Below are 14,352 nucleotides of genomic sequence, written 5' to 3'. Positions count from 1 at the left end.
TCTTCTGAAGTGCAAGGCTGCTGTTCCTTGCAGGACTCTGACCATTGTGCAGCCTAGATCTTCCTGCTGTCACTCCCCCTCCTTGAGTCTAGTCACTGCCTCCCTCTGAGAGATGGTTGGACCCTCCATCACTGTCTCTACCAATTCTGGGTCTTCTCCTCTTCCTCCCTTCTCTGTTAACTCACTGCTAAGGTCCCAGAATCTCTCCACATGGTCCAGTCTACACTGGTTTGCATCTACAATTAAAAGTTGACACTTTACTACTTTGACCTAGAGTCAAATCTTTGAAGGCATTACTTTTTTTTTGAGATGGAATCTTGCTCTGTTGCCCACACTGGAGTGCGGTGGTGTGATCTTGGCTTACTGCAACCTCCACCTGCCAGGTTCAAGCAATTCTCCTGCCTCAGCCTCCTGAGTAGCTGGGACTACAGGCACACGCCACCATGCCTGGCTAATTTTTTGTATTTTCTGTAGAGACAGGGTTTTACCATGCTGCCCAGGCTGGTCTCGAACACCTGACTTCGTGATCCATCTGCCTCAGCCTCCCAAAGAGCTGGGATTACAGACGTAAGCCACCGCACCTGGCTCGCATTGCCATTTTAATCAATCCACACTAAAGTGTGCTGGGTGGCTTAGACAGCCATCCACACTATGAATGATCATCTTAAACTATGAAACTTGTAACACCAAAAGCACTTTGACCCTCCGAACTCCATGACTGTGTGCAAGGTCACAGAGAGACCTGGAAGAGTCTTGTTATTGTCACATCAGAGAATCTGACAAGCTTAAAAAATACCAACCTTTCCCCCATGATTGAAATCTCTACTTACCAACTTCAGGGACACAGTCCTGAGGGTTACAAGATTCTCTCTCTTCTGGTTTCAACTGAGGGTCACAGAGGTTACTCAGAGCCATGTCATCTGACAGACACCGCACTTCCCGGACCCGAAAGCCGCCCTGGCAGCTCTTGGAACACTGCGTGGGAACAAAGGGAAAAAGTCAGATTTTTGGGCAGACCAATAGCTCAGCACACTGGAGAAGAAAGATACTGGAAAATCTCAAACATTTCCAAAAGGAGATAGAATATGAAAATTCTATCATGTACCTATCAGCCAGCTTCCACAATTAGGAACTCATGCCAGGTGTGTCCCATCCATATTCCCAGCCCTCCAGCTCCTCCCACTACATTGAAGCAAATCTAGACATCTGATCACTTCTTCCATATAATTTAGGGTGTAGTTATAAAAGACAAGAACTCTGTCTTTTAGAGTTTACATATAAGTTCTTTACATATAAATTCTACCTAGAAATTATAATAATTTCTTATTCTCTTCAATATATACTCAGTATTCCTACTTATCTTATGACTCCTATAGATTCTTTTTTTTTTCTGAGATGGAGTCTTGCTCTGTTGCCCAGGCTGGAGTGCAGTGGTGTGACCTCAGCTCACTGCAACCTCTGCCTCCCAGGTTCAAGAGATCCTCCTGCCTCAGCCTCCCCAGTAATTGGGATTACAAGGCATTCATCACCACACCTAATTGTTGTATTTTTTGTAGAGACAGGGTTTTGCCATGTTGCCCAGGCTGGTCTCCAGTGCCTGACTTCAGGTGATCCGCCCACCATGGTCTCCCAAAGTGCTGGGATTATAGGCGTGAACCACTGGGCCTGGCCAAGATTTTTTAATACAGGTTATTTTTTCCTTTAAAAAAACCAGTATCTGCATCAGTTCTGCACATTGCAATTGGTCAATATGTCTTTCACGAATTTTTCAATCCATAGGTTTCCCTTCCACTGTCTTTTTCCTCCTTGCACTTAAAAATTTTTTGGTTGCGGTCGGGGGTGGAACTGAGTCATTTGTTCTACGGTTTCGCATAGTCTGGATTTTGCTGACTGTGCTCCCGTGGTGTAGTTCGTGTTCCTCTATTCTCTATATTTCCTGAACACTGGAAGTTGGACATAGAAGAGGCCTTAACAGGTGCAGGGGTTTTTATTGGATGTTTTTGGGTTTTTTTTTTTTTTTTTGAGACTACATCCCAGGTGGCTGTCTCTCTTTTGGGGATGTTAGTGGCCACTGATATGCGATGCTCAGATCTGTTAGTTTATTGGGGGCTTGGAATTCTAATTCTATCATTTCTCCTTCTATTAGCTGGAAATCTCTCATAAAGAATCCTTCCCTCGGCGCCTTTCCTCTTTGGTTACCCAGTGGCATGGTTTGTTTAAGAAAGAGCATAAACACTTGAATCTTTCCCTTCACGCACCAGTTTTCATAATAAGAAGTTGGTTCCTTAACATCCTATAATGATGACCTATTAGTTTTTTAAAGTATTATAAACTTATTGTAAATGGATGTATTTAAACACATATAATGTGTTCCATCCAATCTACTGCATTATTATTCTTACTGATGCTCAGTGGCTCACAGGAGCCTCTACAAGTTGGCTCTGGGATGCTTTGGACATGCGCTCCATTATTTAAGAACTTCCTTGCTGCCTGCCAGGAAAAGATATTCCAGCCTAACTTACATGTATGCTGCCCCAGATCTGGAAGCAGCCACCCACTCTGAATCCCTGGATTGGTCACTGATTCTAGACTCTTTCAGTGGGTGAAATTAGGAAAAATTTTTAGAAAGATAACTTATAAGTTCACACTTCCAATTCGAATTCAGGACAACAGGCTATTTATTGAGGTCTGAAGCTATACGATATCTATCTTGTATCTGTATCTCCTTTCTCCTAAGCAGAGAATCCTACTTCTCAAGGATACTGGGGCTAACAGAATTATACTATCATCTAATTACTCATTTACCTTCTCACATATGATATGCCCAATCATTGTATCCAATTCAACACTCTCACCAAAAATAGGATTATTTCAAACAGTCTGAACGTTTTTCTGCAGTAATTTTTTTTAGGGATAGACTGTCAAATTACTATGTATTAAAGTCACTTGCAATAGTGCTGGTGCCACCAACTGGAAACATGTTTAGATTAATTTGTTTCACTGTATTTTTAGTTTTGGGGGATTGCTTTCTTTAAATTTAATTTTCTTTTATAATTATCTAAAATATTTACTTAGTTCCAAACTCAAATTTGTAAAACAAGGTACATTCAAAGAAGTCTAGCTTCCCTTAGTCCTTTGCTATTACAGTAACCACTGACTTCACATTTGTTTCAATTTTTTTCTAAATTTGCATCTAAAAATTTCCCTTTTTGTGGCATATATATCCATTAGTTTTGACAAATTCACCCAGTTGTGTAACTCCCACTGCAAACAAGACATGAAATAGTTTCACTGTGCACAAAAAAATTTCCCGTGCTGCCTCTCTACAGTCAGATTGCACAGATGTGCTCACTCATCCTCTGGCACTGATCTGGCCTCTGTCTCTGTAGCTTCTCCTTTTACAGAATATTATACAGATGGACTCATATAACATGTAGTTTTCAGAACCTGGCTTTTTTTTACTTAGCAAAACGCACCGGAAGTTCATCCATTTTTTCGTTGCTGAGTTTTCTGTGCCGCCGTGTGGCTGCACCACGGTTTGTCCGTTCACCTGCTGACGGACATGTGGGTGGATTCCAGCAGGTGTTTTCGCAGTTTATCTCCTTTGACTTGGCCTGGTGAGCATGGCTCTTTGTAGACTCTCCAGACCAGATGACAAAAGAAAGCTGCGATCTGTTCTTGTATCCTCAAGCTTTGGTCAACATTAAAATAACGAAATTCCACTTCCCAGAAGTTGACAGGACACCTTTTGACCCACCTCCTTGGTTCCTATCTGCCTCTGAGATGTGGTTTGCTACACAGCCAAATGGCTGTTACCACTGGAGCAGACAGACACTTTTTGGAAATAGAACTCTCAGCTTTTGCCGGGTGCAGTGGCTCACACCTGTAATCCCAGCACTTTGGGAGGCTGAGGTGGGCGGATCATGAGGTCAAGAGATCGAGACCATCCTGGCCAACATGGTGAAACCCCGTCTCTACTAAAAATACAAACATTAGCTGGGCGTGATGGTGCGCACCTGTAATCCCAGCTACTTGGGAGGCTGAGGCAGGAGAATTGCTTGAACCTGGGAGGTGGAGGTTGCAGTGAGCCGAGGTTGCGCCACTGCACTCCAGCCTGGCACCTGGCGACAGAGCAAGACTCTGTCTCAAAAAAAAAAAAAAAAAAAAAGAACCCTCAGTTTTTATTCATACATATTTTTTCTAAGCAAAATTCCCTTTTACTGCTCTTGAATCATTATGAGAAAGGCTCTGGCCCCTACTCAGGGCTCACTACAGCCTCTGCTTGAAGATCTTCAGTGATGAGAAGCAGAATGACCTTTCCTCACTTCCCACTCCGACCCACAGAACTATGCCAATGGTCACCTGGAATGGTGCCCTCGGGAGGTTTTCTGGTCACCTGGAATGATGGTGATGAGGTTTTCTATTTTAGGAACTTTCTTGAAAATGAACTCTTCAACTTGAAAAAAATAAATCTTATCACTACATCCATCCTTTCCCCTTTCATTTCTTAATGACTTCTTTCTGTATTTATCAATCTCTCCTTCTCTTTCTTCACTTACATACTACTTCCCTCCTTATAAAAAGGATTTGAAATGACTTGAGAAAGACTTAGAGGGCCACAGATTTAAAAAAAAAAAGTGAGAAAACTAGGACTAAAGGAAGATAAAGGTAGGAAACAGAAAGAGAAGCTATGGGAATGTTGGCGCATAAAATCCACTTTGCAGGATCTGGTGTACTCTCTCTCTGAGGTGAGCCATCATTTTGGCTTTGAGCTTCCTAGTAGCCGGTTCAAAGAGAAAACACAATCAGTCCCACAATCCATAATCCAGAATGTCTACAGGATTTTTAAAAAGTGTACACACACACACACACACACACACACACACAGACAAGTACTGAGCTCTGACAGAAATTCCTCTGATGAGTTTTATAAAGAGGTCACTGCAGATGTAGTAATTAAAAAAAATTTTTGGAGATGGGGTCTTGCTAGTTGCCCAGGCTGGTTCAAACTCCTATCCTCAAGTGATCTTCCCAACTTGGCCTCCCAAAATGTTGGGATCATAGGCGTGAACCACCACGCCTGACATAAGATGTAGTACTTTTAACAGCACTTTTGAATCCTCAATCCTCTCTGGCAGCATTGTTCAAAATGCAGTCCAAAGACAACTGCATCCAACACACCTCGGGAACTTGCTACAAATGCAAATCCTCGGCCAGGGCTGGCCCAGAGTTGGTCCTGTCAAACAAGATCCCCAGATGATTCTTTTGCACACTGAAGTGTGAGAGTCGCTGTTTTAAGGCTGCTACAATTTAGAAACCAAGATCATCTAGGTCTCAGGCCTCCTCCACCAAGCAAGCTGAGTCACGAGGTACCCCAGCAGCCACCACCTAAGGCAGATTGCTGTAGGGAATCTCTTTTAGGGCTGAGCCCAGTGCCTGGCCCAGAGGGGTCTATGGGAGTTCAGCTGGGGAACGGTGTGCCAGTGCAACCTCCATCAAGAGCACCATGACTTACCATGCTCCATTCGGTGCTAAACCATTTGGCTCCACAAGGCTTGAGGTGGCAGGATTGCTGGCTAGGGGGTTTTTCCAGGAAAGAACATTCAGAGGGGTCCAACACTTCAAAGGTGTCTGCATTCTTTCTAACACAAATCACCTCCCTCTGTTGCGTCCCACTCCCACACTCGATGGAACACTGCAGAAAGAAGCAGAGAAAGTTGAGTGTCACATGATGGAAATGGGGAAGAACTGCATGGAAACCCAGAAATGTTTCTGGAGGAGAAGTGGCATATGGATTGCAATTCCCTAACAGTTCTGTCTCCAAATGAAGACTAGGTGCCCTGATGGTCATGACTGGAGGATGCTGGTCACTAAGATCTTGCTGTCTTCTGTGCTGAGAGGGAAAGAGTTTACCGTAAACTCTCCTGCAGGAACACACCAGCCAGGTCATTGGGTTGTTTCTGTCCCATAGACTCTGACACCTCTCACAGGAGGTAAGACAATGAGCTGACATTCTCATTTTATCTGTTAGTCTCTTAGGAGGTGGATACTGTGACTGAATGCACTCCCAGCCTCTGCACATCTGTGAACACCTAAAGCTGAGAAGAAGACCCAAGACTTGGGAAAATGTATGCTGTGGGCAACCCTCCCCTTCCGACAGGGCAGCCAGTGGGAACTGTGACTACAGAGCCCAGTCTCCTTGTTTCCTTATGTGGTGCTGAAATCTGTGCCATGGGGTAGTGACCCCACAAAGAAGCTAGGCAATTACGTAAGTTGATGCATTTTGTTAGTTCATGGAAATAAAATGCATATAATGCATATGACTGTGTGCTTATAAATTATCCTATTTAGTTATCTATCACTTCGCTAAATGTTTTTTGTTTGGTTTACTCAATCTTTTTTCTTTTTTTTGAGACAAGGTCTCGCTCTGTCACCCAGACTGGAGTGTAGTGGTGTGATCATGGCTCCCTGCAACCTTAACCTCCTGAGCTCAAGTGATTCTCCCACCTAAGCATCCATGGGACCACAGGTGTGCACCACCTTGCCTGCTTAATTTTTTTTTGAGACAGGATCTCACTCTGTCATGTAGGCTAAAGTGCAGTGGTGCGATCTTGGCTCACTGTGACCTCCACCCCTCAGGCCCAAGTAATCCTCCTACCTCAGCCTCCAGAGTAGCAGCAAATATAGGCACATGACACCATGCCTGGCCAATATTTGTATTTTTTGTAGAGCCGGGGTTTTGCCATGTCACCCAGGCTGGTCTTGAACTCCTGAGCCCAAATTATCCGCCTGCCTCAGTCTCCCAAAGTGCTGGGATGATAGGCAGAGCCACCACTCCAGGCCTTGGCCTGCTAATTAAAAAAATTTTTTTTAGAAATGGGGGCTGGGCACAGTGGCTCACTCCTGTAATCCCAGCCCAGGTGGGATTACAGGAGTAATCCAAGGTGGGTGAATCACCTGGGGTCAGGAGTTTGAGACCAGACTGGCCAACATGGTGAAACCCTGTCTCTACTAAAAATACAAAAAGTTAGTTGGGTGTGGTGGCATGTGTCTGTAATCCCAGCTACTTGGGAGGCTGAAGGAACATAATCACTGTAATCTGGGAGGTGGAGGTTGCAGTGAACCAAGATGGTGCCACTGCATTCCAGCCTGGGTGACAGAGCAAGACTCTGTCTCAAAAAAAAAATTTGTTTTTTTTTTGGAGACGGAGGTTTGCTCTTGTTACCCAGGCTGGAGTGCAATGGCACGATCTTGGCTCACCACAACCTCTGCCTTCTGGGTTCAAGCAATTCTCCTGCCTCAGCCTCCTGAGTAGCTGGGACTACAGGCACACACCACCATGCTTGGCTAATTTTTTTGTATATTTAGTATAGACAGGGTTTCACCATGTTGACCAGGATGGTCTCAATCTCTTGACCTCGTGATCCACCCGCCTCAGCCTCCCAAAGTGCTGGGATTATAGGCGTGAGCCACTGCGCCCAGCCAAAAAATTTGTTTTTAGAGACAGGATCTTACTCTGTTACCCAGGCTGGTCTCGAACGCCTGGCCTCAAGCAATCTTCCTGCCTGGGCCTCTCAATGTTCTAGGATTACAGGCATGAGCCGTTGTACACAGCCTCTTAATACTTTCTGATTAAAAGTTGTAAAGCTGTGGTCTATGTACTTTTATAGACTTTAAAGAATCTACTACCTTTATAAAAAGCCTGTAACGACGTCTGCAGTTTAAACTCTAAATATTAGCTTTGCTATTCATAAGCAGCTACACAATCAAATAAAAACAGGGAGAAAGAAAAACATCTACCTACAGAAAAAAAAATTATAAAACCCCCAAACCAACAAATGATGAATTAGTCACACAGGGCATGAATTAGCAGAGGCTATCACCATCAGAAGTTTCTACTTTGTCTATGCCTTTTTGCTATCTTTGTAGCATTAAAAAAACTACAATATTTCTTTTTTCTGAGATAAAGTCTCTCTCTGTTGCCCAGGCTAGCATGCAGTGGCGAGATTTCAGCTCACTGCAACTTCTGCCTCCCAGGTTCAAGCGATTCTCCTGCCTCAGCCTCCCAAGTAGTTGGGACTACAGCTGCGAGCCCCCGTGCCTGGCTAACTTTTGTACTTTTAGTAGAGATGGGGTTTCATCATATTGGACAGAGTGGTCTCAAACTCCTGACCTCAGGTGATCTGCCTGCCTTGGCCTCCCAAAGTGCTGGGATTACAGGTGTGAGCTTCTGCATCCGGCCAAAAAACTACAAAATTTCCTAGTCTGTTTCTCCTATTTTCCTCCATGTTAGTTTATGATTTGGAATGTATTCGTGTCTTGTCCTTTTATTTCAAGTGCTGCAGCCAATGGAAGAATTGAAGGCAGGAGAAGAGCCACAGGCTGCAGCAGGCAAAGGCTGGCCTCTCTGCAGAAAGAATGAGGATGGGGCAGGGGTGGGAGGCGGGGGTGGGCAGCAGGGGTGGAACGCTGGACTGAAGTCAGGAGACATGGAAACTAGTCTAGACAATGTCAGTAAATAGCTCTGTGTCTTTGGCCAAGACACTGCACTTCCCCAGGTCGCTCTGATCTTATCTGAAAATTGAAAATGAGGGGTTTGGAAACATGATCTGAAAGATCCCTCACTGCTATGAGATCCTACCTCTGTACTAAGTGTGTGGCAGAAAAGAAGACTGCAAACCTTGATCAGAACATGAAGTTATCTTCTGCTATTTTTTGGCAAGTCCTTGAAGAGACTGCGTTCTTAAGGGAGAATGAGCACATCTCAGCCTTCTTTTACTGTAAATGCTCAGAAATAGCAGAATATGTGTGTCTGGAAAGTGAATAAATGTGGGTCTGCATGCATCTCTCAATCTCTCTCTCTCTCTCTCTGTCTCTGTGTGTGGGTATTTCTCTCTCTGTGTGTGTGTATGTGTGTGTATGTGTGCATGAGGCAGCATCTGAAAACAGGAAAGGGTACTCAGTCTTGGTGGTCCAGAAATTATGGGGAATCTTTGAACACTGAAAAACAGATGAGATCAAAGTGAAGAAGGAAACTAGAGTCCAAATGCACACAGAGGGGGAGCTCTAGCAAAGCTCATACGCTTCAGGCTAGACTGTTGGTGGATGGACAATGAGTAGTCAGCTGAGTTACTGGCCAAGAGCAGCCAGGCTGGCCTGACTATGCCAAGGAAGAGGAAGCAGTGAGTCATCTGCCAGAAGCATTCATGTCAAAGTGCAAAATGAAGTCATTTTTAAGTATTCAAGGGCTCAGAAACCTTACCACTTACAAATCCTAATCAAAAGACCTTCCGGGTTATAGCCGTTAGCAAAATAAAAAGGAACCAGGAAGACGACACAGAATATAAAAGAAGGAGCTGGCAAAGACACCTATAAAAGCTGTTATTACTAATGAATACCAGGTGTCTTTTTGGGATGATCAAAATGTGTTGGAATTGGATAATGCTGATGGTTGTACAACTCTGTGAACTTACTAAAAACCAATGAATTGTGTATTTTTAAAGGGTTAATTTTGTGGTATGTAAATTATATTTCAATAAAAAATAACCTTTGGGGGAGGGGAGGAAGCTGTTTTAAAATTTAAATTCATATTTTCTATAAAATTAACATTAATCTGGAGCTAGATCCAGATAATACCAATGTCTTTCTGGAAATATTGTAGATTGAGAGGGTGGAGGTAAATAAAAGGGGAAGGCTTCTATTTTCTTTTAGGAGAGGATGTAGTTACTGATAACTTGACACTAATGGAAATAGAAAAGTTTAAAATTCTGTGCTAAAAATTTGAGTGTTATCACAGAAGGCATACCACTAGAAGATGTATAACTTTCAAAATGTTAGAGGAGAAGAAATGGAATTTTAAAAACCTGACTAATAATAAATATGTAGAAAGGAAAGAGGAAAGAAGCAAGAAAGCATGGCAATAGAAAACACAAAATACAAAAAATAAGATGGTAGGGAAAAGTCTAAACATATAATGATTACAATAAATATAAATGGTTAAAATTTAACTCTTAAAATACAGAGGTTTATAGATTAGGTAAAAATAAAGTCAAAAATAGTCCTGCATATGAAAGACATACCTTAAAAATACATAGAAAGTTTGAAAATTAAGAAACTGATGAAGATATATCAGGTGAATATCAATAATGGAGTAATTCAAACAGTAGATAAAATATAATCACAGATCAAAGCATACATGACAAAGTAATATTTAATAGGGATAAATGCTTTCAATAGAAGTGATGGCAGTTATGCATGTTTCTGCACCTAAAGAATTCCTATAGTTGCATTTTAATGGATCACTGATCCATGAAAAGATGAGAATAAAAATATCTATTGCAATAAATGCAATCGATAAATTGCTCCAGACCCACAGGCCAACAAAATGGCTGCTGCAGAAGACTAGAGACTGTGACAGATCTCCCCAGAACTAAGACAATCTAAGGTTGTAGTAAACTCAGAATTGATAGAGAAGAATGGAAATAATTCTGGTCATAAATAATAGACTTGGCAGATGCTTATGAATAAGAGTTGGGCTACTATGCCTCCAGAGTAGAAAAAGACTTCCTAAGCTTGATATACTCTAGTTTCCAGGGATCTGGGAAGCAGCAGAAAAGGAATATATTCCTTTATTGGTGGAGTCAGAAAGACTCTAAAGCTAGAAACTCCTTGGTCTCTGCCTCTCTGTGGACTTAGGTCTCATCCTCTCAAGCTGGCTTTTTGCACAAGCCTCAATAGGGCTACTGCCAGCACCTGAGCTCACAACCTCCTAGTGAGTCTCTTCCCTAAAACACAGATGAAATATCTCCGAGAAGGACTCTGTTTGGCTCAGCTTGGGTCACATGTCCAACTGTTGGGTCATGTGTCTAACCCTGGACTAATCACTGTGGCCAGGTTGGGTATTTGAAATGCCAACTTTCATTCAACCCACATGGTTGAAAGAAATATTTATTTTTATATTCTGAAGTCAGTTAATGTTTAAAACTTACCTTTCAAGAAATAAGCATGCTCTTATTTCAATTTCTTTGGGGATAATGTCAAATTCCTAGGGCATGGAGTTGCTAGCAGGCCCTGACATCCTTATAAATCCAGAACCAAAACCTTGTCCACATTCAATTGTATCCTGACCCTTTTGGACAACAGGGCAACAAATCCTTTCTTTCTAATCTTGGCAGAAATAAAGGTGGTCTTTGCCAGGATTCATATCACTCTTAGTTCTTTGAGCTTAGTTCTAAAGTCAATAGGAGGCCACAAGCAAAAAAGGCCCTGAATCCTGCTCCCGTCTCTTCTGAGAATGGTAGACATGTGAATTCAATTGTATTACTGATCTTCATGTGTGTGACTATAATGATCTGATGCTATGATTTCACACATCTACAGATATTTGGCATAACTGGTGTTCCATAAACAGTCATTACTAAATTACCTTTGGGGTTTAAGTCTTAGGCATTCTGCTACTACCAATGAGATAGAAATAGCTGGCAGAAAAAATCAACGTGGAGAGATGGAAACTAATATTTATTAAGTATTTCCCATATCCTAAGCAATGGGTAACTTTATGTATAGTATCTCATGAAAACCTTGTAACAACATTAGGAGGTTGGTATTATTACCTTCATATTCAGATGAGGAAACAGGCTCAGAGGTTAAATCACTCCCCTAAAGCCAGAAAACTAATGTGAAGTCAAGCTGGGATCAGTTAGCAAGTGTGTCTAACGTTGATATTCACCAGAGTAGCACTGGAAGTACTTGAATTCTTTCTGAATTCTCTATATTTTACAAGTTGTATTATAAAAACATTAAAGGGAATTTGAAAAGAAAAACATTTCCCTATGCTTTTTGCATAAAAAACTATATGTTGAAGTGGTAGAGATGATAGGGTTTCAATATTTTCACATTCTATTTCTCACTTCCCATTTCACCATATGCACTTCTTAGACATCTTCCTAACGATTGCTGTCATTGTCAGCTTGTATTTTCCTGAGTTATGATATACCATAATATCCACAACCATCCTGCTGTCATGATCATCTCTGTTGAAAAGGCTTTTTTTTTCCCTTTTGTTAATTATTTCCTTAAAATGAATCCCCAGGAGTGGGGTGACTGGGTTAAGGCAAATGAACATTTTTATGGTTCTTGACTTTTATTGCCAAATTGCTTTCCAAAGGGTTTGTATCCATTTACAAGGATAAGGCAGTGCATTTTTTTCCAAGGTCAGTTTTTAAAGCTACTTAAAAGAAATAAAATTCTATATGGAGCCAGAGGTCTTGATAATGTGTAAATCGTGATCATAAGCCAAACAGTCCTTGGAGAATCAGCCAGCCCTGGGAGCCAAATGCTAAGTGTTCCAAGAACTCCAATACTGATGGTAATCAAAACGAGGCAGTCATTTCCACATTTTCTTAGTGGGGTTCACGTTCAGTTTTGGAAGAGGGAAAATGTAATTCATCAATTATTAAAGTATTAAATGTTATTTATTCTTCATAATGAAGAATTACAAGTTCTAAAATTTCTGCTTCTGACACTGTCAAATGCCGAAAAAAGTGGCTTTATTAACAGGAATATTAATAGCAGCAGCCACCATTTATTGTGTGTCAGGCACTGTGCTACATACTTCATATATGTGATTTCACTTCTTCTAAAAATAACCTCATAAGGTACCATCACTGCCAGCATTTTGCAGATGAGGAAAGCATGTTAGACCATAATCTCCTTGAGGGCAGGGATATTTGTGTGTTGCTCACTGATGTAGCCCGAGTACTTAGATGAGCACACAGTAGGTGCTCAATGAACACTGTTGGCTGACTGAGGCTCCAGGAATATAAATAGCTTTTCCAGGGTCACAGATAGACAGTGGCACAGCTAGGATTCAAAGTTGGGACACCTGACACAAAGTCCTGGTTCCTAACCCCTCTGCTATGGTGCCTCTTGCCTGGCACAGGCAGACGTACCCAGTTCTGGCCACTCACCTGACTCCAGCTCCCAGTGAACCACTCCACCTTGCCTGTGCAGGGTCCATTGTCACATGGGGTGGCCTCTGCTGGCCGGTTGTTCCCACAGCCCTCCAGGGGTAGGCTGCTGACATGGTTGGTCATGCACACCACCGAGCGTGTCCGCACTCCGGCCCCACACTCTGCTGAGCACTGTAAGACAGGGGAAGGGCACGTTAGTGGGGAGGCCCTGGCAGCTGCTGAAGCCACTTTCAAATGATGCAAAGGAGGATGGAATGCTTCATTTCCTGCCATCTGTTTCCCCTAGAAATACCTGACAGCATCTCATGCATAGCCTGCTCCATTATGGGATGTCACTATGGCTACTCCTGCCTTAGATTTTCTGGGTTGGGCTTCATTCTAAATTCCAAATATCCAGTCTCATCACTGCAATTAATTCACTTATACCTGTTAGGCTATCTTTCTCAGCTTTTGGTTTCAAAAATATTGTCAGGTTGTCTGGGTATGGTGGCTCATGCCTGTAATACCAGAGCTTTGGGAGGCTGAAGTGGGAGGATTGCTTGAGGCCAGAAATTTGAGGCCAGCCTGGGTAGCATAGCAAGACTGGCTCTACAAAAATTTAAAAACAATTAGCGAGGAGTGGTGGTGAGCACCTGTAGTCCCAGGTACTCGAGAGGCTAAGGTGGGAGGATCACTTGAGCCCAGGAGTTTGAGGCTGCAGTGAGTTATGATTGCACCCTGCACTCCAGCCTAGGCAACAGAGTGAGAAGACCCTGTCTGTAAAAATAAAAATAATAAAAATAAAAAAATATATTCAGCTGAAGCAGAATGGGTGCATGAAAACCTGGGCACAGGTCTACCTGCCAGTAGCCACGTCTGGGCTGGGACTGAAGTCTGTCACCTCAATGTTGCTGCCTGATATCACGGCAAATTGCTCTAGTCCCTGAAGGCCACAGCTGTGAGAGGATTGGGAGACAGCTTGGTACAGAGGGAGAGCTTGGCTTTGGAACTAGGTACATCAGTGTTGATATCCTCACTAGCTCTGCAGCCTGGAGCAAGTGAGCCAGCCCTCCTACCTTTGGCAATCTCATCTGGACAACTGGCATAGAGACACATCTCTGGCAGGACTAAGGAGAATGTATAATGTGATTTGCAGACAGCAGGTGCTCAATACATGGTATAAGGGGGCTTCAACTCCTACAATCCCACTCTAAGATACAGAAACTAAGCCTCATAGGGATAAAATCTTCGCTTAGAGCCAAATAATTATTAGTGACTTTTCTACTCCAATCACACTGTCCTCTCCTCGGGCACAGTGGAAACATTCCCAAGTCATAGGCCAAAGCTCATAGAGCATTTTCCATCTGTCTTGACATACTTTGGAATGTACCCTTATTTTGCT

The 14,352-nt window shown here is 42.7% G+C and overlaps 1 protein-coding gene across 2 annotated transcripts in view; it reads right to left on the bottom strand.

The window, feature by feature from the left end:
• The window catches only part of THSD4 (thrombospondin type 1 domain containing 4), a 645,795-nt gene that overhangs the window by 11,665 nt on the left and 619,778 nt on the right, over positions 1–14,352 (bottom strand). For both annotated transcript variants that reach the window (XM_021667503.2, XM_012451308.2), the window contains 3 exons: positions 12,969–13,142; positions 5,516–5,695; positions 831–975 (listed from right to left, as the gene is read on the bottom strand). In XM_021667503.2, coding sequence (XP_021523178.2) covers positions 831–975; positions 5,516–5,695; positions 12,969–13,142 — 499 coding nt within the window. The remainder of the gene's footprint in view (positions 1–830; positions 976–5,515; positions 5,696–12,968; positions 13,143–14,352) is intronic.

Source organism: Aotus nancymaae, unplaced genomic scaffold (genome assembly GCF_030222135.1).
Source record: "Aotus nancymaae isolate 86718 unplaced genomic scaffold, 86718_ANA_hifiasm-v0.15.2.pri h1tg000003l, whole genome shotgun sequence".
In the NCBI taxonomy this organism is placed as follows: domain Eukaryota; kingdom Metazoa; phylum Chordata; class Mammalia; order Primates; family Aotidae; genus Aotus; species Aotus nancymaae.
This window is presented reverse-complemented; position numbering and strand designations above follow the sequence as displayed.